Source organism: Chrysochloris asiatica, unplaced genomic scaffold (assembly GCF_000296735.1).
Source record: "Chrysochloris asiatica unplaced genomic scaffold, ChrAsi1.0 scaffold00272, whole genome shotgun sequence".
In the NCBI taxonomy this organism is placed as follows: domain Eukaryota; kingdom Metazoa; phylum Chordata; class Mammalia; order Afrosoricida; family Chrysochloridae; genus Chrysochloris; species Chrysochloris asiatica.
Window position 1 is genome coordinate 3,148,521 of NW_006408790.1, and position 6,309 is coordinate 3,154,829.

Sequence of the window (6,309 nt, forward strand, 5' to 3'; positions counted from 1 at the left end):
ACCTCTTGGTACAGTCGTTGCTTTGACTCTTTGGTACAGTCGTTTGTCTTAGGAATCATACAGATAAAACCATGTGTCATCTCCTGTCAGAATTCTCTAAAGAAATGCTTCAGGATCCTGAGCCCCCTTGTCTGAATTTCCATGGAAAGCTCGGATTACAGTCGGAATTGGGTGTACTGGACAATCTGCGATGTCTGTGTTGTGGATTGTTTCTGCTATTACTCTTTGGCCCTCTTTAGTTAGAGCACAAAGATTGCTTCCTCGAAAACGGATGTCAAGGTCTGCCACTGTGGGGGTTTTCTTCAACATTGTCTCATCCTTTCTTAAAATAAGCTATCCATTTGTAAATCTCTGGTTTGGGGGGGGTGGCACTGTCCCCATAAACTTTTTGTGAAGAGTCAGTGATTTCACCATTATCTTACTCAAGCTTCGCTGTAAATTATAGCAGAATTCATGTTATTCTGACAGGGGCTCTGTTTAAACTGTTGTTGATTCCTCTTAGTGCTGCAAACTCGATCCTGTTCAGATATGTTATAACCAGTTGTTGTTGTTAAGTGCCGTCGAGTCAGTTCCCACTCACAATGGATGGTGTGTTTGAACTGCCGATCTTGCAATTCAAACTGACCTTGTGGTCCAGTGATTATCCTATAATGCCATACCAGGACCTGTAATAAATTATTGTTGTTGTTAAGTGCCATCAAGTCGGTTCTGACCCACAGCAACCCTGTATATGGTTTCTGAGGAGCGGCTGGTGAGCTTGAACTGCTGACCTTGCAGTTCACACTGATTTTGCAGTCCAGCACATTAACCCACAGCACTACACCAGTACACCTATAACAAATTAGTTCAAGTTCATCTTGGTGCAAAAAAAAAAAAAATTTTTGAAATCCATGCATAGTTTTTTCATTACACGTATTTTCCGTGAACTTTGAAGCTCTTCTTCGGCACATTTGAAGATATTATGAATGCACTTGCTATGAGCATTAGGTACTGTGGTAGTGCAGTGGTTGGAGCACTCAGCAGTGACAATTCCATGGAAGAAAAGCCCTAACCATCAGGTCCCATAAGGATTCACAGCCTCGGGGGCCTTCGGAGCAGTTCTTTTCTGCCCTGTGGCACCGATGTGAGCCATGGTAGAGCAGTGTTCCAAACCAGCGGGCCACCATCTCTGTGGCACCAGTCCCTCAAGCTCGGTTCAGCTCCATGGCATGCGGGTGGATGGGTCTAACAAACCACCACAGGTTCATGGATGAATCAGCTTGCTCTGCTGGACCTCCAACTTCATGGCAGCCCAGCTCAGGGGCAGTCCTGGAAAACAGTTGTTGTTGGTGGTGTTAAGTGCTGTTGAGTTGCTTCCAACTCATAGCAACCCTGTAAAGCATTTCCAAGGAGTGGCTGGTGGGTTTGAACCGCTGACCCATGGTTAATAGCACCAAACAAGACAGACAGTAGTGTGGAAAACTCCTCCCAATGAGAAAACCTTCAGATGATATAACCATCATCAACCATGGGTGAAAAAGCAAGTGGCCCACAGTGCGAATATATATGAAGTCATGGGCCGTAGCAAATGGTCTGGCCTGTAGGCAGGGGCCTGAAAAGATGACGGCTGGGAAGTCAGGATGGTGGTATCAGGAGTGAAGACACATGGGGACGTGTGGACAAGGACATGAAGCACAAGGCTTCTGTGCCACGCGTTCACGCTCACCAGGAGGAGGCACTAAGGCACCAAGGAGACAGAAGGAGCCGGGGCAGACATCCATCACCTCGTGTTGGCACATGGCTTCCTGAGCAACCAGGGAGGCCAGACCTTAGGCCGTGAGCCCAACAGCCAGAGTTACCACTCACCAGGGGTGACCTAACCACTGCTGCTGTTGGGAGCCCGGCTCATGGCGACCCATGTGACCAACCACAAATGTCCCATGGACTTTTCAGTTAGCAGCTGAGCATTCACTCACCATGAAGGTCCCTTTATATGCAACCTGCCAGAGTCCTGCCTGTAGCCCTCAAAATAATCTACCTCCCAAAACTCCCAACAAGCTCTGTGCTGGGACATTCACTATATTGGACTTTGTGTCCAGCAGAGGGAAGCAGTCGTATTAACAAGAAGTCACCCTATTCCAGGATGGACTGGCCTCGGCTCACACAGTGCTGATCCACTGACCCGGCACCCTACATTGTATGACGTCAGACTAAGGGGCACACTTCACCACAAAGAAGTCGGGCAATGAACACACACATGACCAGTGGTCTTATTACATACCACATCGCCCCAACATGCTGGCCCAAAGAATGATGACATGGGAGAAGTGGGGAACATCTCCCAGGACCCAGTGAACCTGCTAAATCATCAACCATAGAGTTCTCTCCCCACTTTGTGGACCACAAGGTCTGGGAATAAAAGGGCGGATGTGGAGAGCCCGCCCCGTGATTCCTTGGACAACATGCGGCTGCTCATCCTCAAACTGCGAGCACGAGAACTTAGAAGTCCTATTTCCCAAACTGGAAACTCGTCTACCAGGGGAACACATCCGGTCCCATGGAACTAGAACCTAGAAGTGTCACCCAGGAACCCGCCCACCAGGGGAACACATCCAATCTCACTGACTGGAAGCTAGAATTGTCACCCAGGAACCCACCCACCACTGGAACCCATTGTACCCTACTGACCTGAAGCTAGAATTGTCACATAGAACTTTGAAGTCCTTGTGCCAAGTGAGCGGGAAAACAAGAACCATGCTGACAGGCTGACGGATGGCACCCTCAAGATGATACATGGCTTCTGCTACCTAAGGGGCACTGAGGTGATCCCCCGGGACCTGCCCAGTTCTGACAGTGTGGGGACGAGCGCTGTACTGTGGTAGGTTAGAGCTTGGTGTCCTCATGCACAAGGGTCTGGGTGACACCCCCACCCACACCCCCATAAACCAGCTGAGGGCAGGGTCTATGGAGAAGATGAAACAGAGGAGGAAGGAAGAAGCTGTAACAGTTACGACCTCCAGACCAGCAACAGCAGCGGGGTTTGTAGTTCATCTCAGTAACCCACAAGAAGCCCTGGAGATAAGCAGCTACAGCACTTAGCTGCTAAAAGAAAAGTCGGAATCCACCAGACAGTGTGAAAGAGTTAGCGGAGCGTGACTTCTAAGATACCTCGGGAAGAGAGCACAGTAGGCCCCAGACCGTACACTGTGTGCATTGTTGTTGATAAGGGTCATCAAGTCAATTCCAACTCATAACAATCCTGTATGGGATTTCCGAGGAGCAGCTGGGGAGTTTGAACCACCGGCTTTGCAGTTCAAACTGACCTTCCAGTCTAGTGCATATCCTACAGCGCCACGCCAGGACTCCAATGTATGCATTATTGTGGTACAGAGCTTTCCCTCAGAGTAAGGCAGTGCCTAGACTGTTGGCACAAACAACATGGTCTATGCCAAACACCTGCTTTCCAATTGATCTTTCTCCCTCAGAGCCACTGACCTTACGGTTAGCAGTCCAGTACTTAGGCCACAGCACCACCAGGGCTGACTCTGTGCCCAGCCTCCAATTAAAACTCTCTGACGGGCTTCCCTGGTGGATGACATGCCGAAGGTCCTCTCACGTGCATCACAACTTGACGCTGGAGGAATTGAGGGGCCCTGGTTTCCTCTGGGTTTGGTCCCTTGTGGCATGTCCCTTTGCTGACTTCTGTGCACTTCTGCTGTGGACATCTTAGTCATGGGGACAACAGGAGGTTGAGTTCTGCAGGTCATTCCAGCAGATCCCTGGATGAGGGAGTGGTCTCGAAGACATCCTTGTCCAGGATTTGCCGGCATCTATCATCTTCTCAATAATGGAAAAGTCCAAAGGAAATTAATTCTCATTTAGAGCATTCTCAAATATTTTCCACTTTTGTCATTCTTAATTTACTTGTTTTCCACTTTTGTCATTATTAATTTAAAAAACAATGTTGTGTTGTGTTTTGGGTGAAGGTTCCCATTCAACAATTTCTACACAAGTTGTTCAGTGACACCGATCACATTCTTTACAATGCAGCGACATTCTCGTGTTTTTCATTCTGGTTGTTCTGTTTCATTCATCTAGTTTCCCTAATCCCTGACCGTGTTATCTTTGCTCCACAGTCCTTGTTGGCTGCTTCGTCTCAGATGGGTGACTTTTTAAAGGAGCACAGTATTTTTGGGTTATACTCATTATTTTCTGAGCCAACTTGTTCTTTCACTACAAGGTGACCTTGGGTTCGTCTGGGTTCCAGGATTGACGAGTGTCTCAAGTGGAGACTGAAGTCTCAACTGAACCAGTGGATCTGGGTTTTGAGTTTGCTTTTAGAAATTTGAGCTTTTGTTCCTCAGGGAAGAGAATACACTTTTATTTATGCAACTAAATCGCCCAGCATGCAAATGTGTTGTTGTTGTTAAATGCCATCGAGTCGGTTCTGACCCATAGTGACCTTGTATAGGGTTTCTGAGGAGCAGCTGGTGAGCTTGAACTGCCGACCTTGCGGTTCAAACAGCTTTGCAGTCTGGCGCATTAACCCACAACGCCACATTGGAAACTGCTCCTCAGAAACCCTATCCAGGGTCGCTATGGGTTAGAATCGGCTTGACGGCGGCACTTCACAACAACAACAATGCAAATGTGTATGTATGATGTGACTGAATGGAGAGCAGACTTCCTGGAATCACTCTGCTGTCGTGTGAGAGGCCTCTGAGTTGGTTGCTGCCCGGACCTGCATCAGCCTCACCAATGTTGCTGTGTTGGAGCCCATCGCTGCAGCCTCTATCAGTCCATTCCATGAGGGTCCCGCCTCCTCCTCACTGAAGTCCTTCTGCAGCGACTGGTCCCTCCTGGTGGCATGTCTGAAGTAGGTGAGATGAGGTCTCACCATCCTCCCTTCTCCAAGGGGCTTCCTGGCTGTACTTCCTTCAAGACGGAGTAGCTTGTCCTTCTGGCAGTTCCTGCTGGAGCCAATATTCTTGGCCAACACCATTACTCAAAGGCCTTCATTCTTATCCGGCCTTCCTTATTCACTGTTCAGCTTCCTTATGCACAGGTGACTAAAAACACATGACCTTAGTCCTCAAAGTCACACCAGGTTTTATCCTCTGGGATTTTATACTGTTACTATGAAAACTAGAAGCTTAATTGCCCAAATACTTCAAACATCTGTTTTCTCAGAGTTGTTGTTAAGGGCCATCAAGTTGCTTCCAACTCATAACAACCCTGTATATATATAGGGTTTCCAAGGAGCAGCTGGTAAGTTTTGAACCACCGACCTCGTGATTCAAACCAACCTTGCTGTCCAGTGCATTATCCTGCAGTGCCACACCTTCTAGAAGAGGAAGTTAGAAAGGAGAGATGCACGTGGACTTACGTTTTCATTAGATTCTCTTTCATTCTGGGCAGTTGGTCTGACTGTTGTCTTTTGGGAACTGGATGTGAGCCTTTTACCTGGAAAACAGCAGTTTGAGCGTTCAGCGTGGACAGCTGGGTGGACGGAGTTCAGGGTCAGAGGAACGTCACTTCTCCATGAATGCCCCACCTCCAGTCCTTTGAGCAGCACCGCAGTGAATGGAAAAGGCCCGGAGGTCTGGCTGGGCCGGTGTCACCAGGCTTCTCAAGATTCTGGAAAGCCCTCCACCTCAGCCCCCAATCCCTGCCATCTTGTCAGTGCACATAAGGGAAGCTGTGAGGACAAATTCTCATTAAGAGCTCTGGTTCCAGTTCTTTAAAAAACAACTTTTATTGTGAATTGGGTGAAAGTTTACAAAGCCAATCACTTTTCCACTCAACAAGTCAGCCACATTGTTTCACCTATGATTACAATCCCCACGATAGAACAGCATTTATCCCTCTTCCTCCCCTCGCTTCCTGTTTCCAGTCCTTTGTTTTTCCTAGCCCCTCTGAAGTTTGTCCCTGGGTAAAGCTGCCCTTTCTGATCTCCAGTGGTTCAGTGTTCTCAGGTGTGCATACCTCTCTAGTGTTGTTATCCCCTGTATAGACCTATCGGTTGTACCACGGACTGCCAGAAGAACAAACAAATCTGTGTCAGAAGAAGATCAGAATGCTCTTTAGAGATCAGGAGCTCTGGTGGAGTAGTGGTTACGAATAAGGCTGTGAACTGCAAGTTCAGCAGTTCGAAACTACAAGCTGCTCTGCGGGATAAGGCGTTCTACTCCCATAAAGATTTATAGCCTCGGAAACCCCATTCAGGGTTGCTATGGGTCGGAACCGACTTGATGGCTCTTCAACAACAACAGACTTCCTCTTTGTATAATTTGGACATGTTATCAGGAAGGACAAGTCCCTGGAGAAGGA

At 48.0% G+C, this 6,309-nt stretch overlaps 1 protein-coding gene across 1 annotated transcript in view; it reads right to left on the reverse strand.

The window, feature by feature from the left end:
* The window catches only part of CCDC169 (coiled-coil domain containing 169), a 39,654-nt gene that overhangs the window by 1,424 nt on the left and 31,921 nt on the right, over positions 1 to 6,309 (reverse strand). The window contains exon 7 of the mRNA XM_006874373.1: positions 5,366 to 5,442. Coding sequence (XP_006874435.1) covers positions 5,366 to 5,442 — 77 coding nt within the window. The remainder of the gene's footprint in view (positions 1 to 5,365; positions 5,443 to 6,309) is intronic.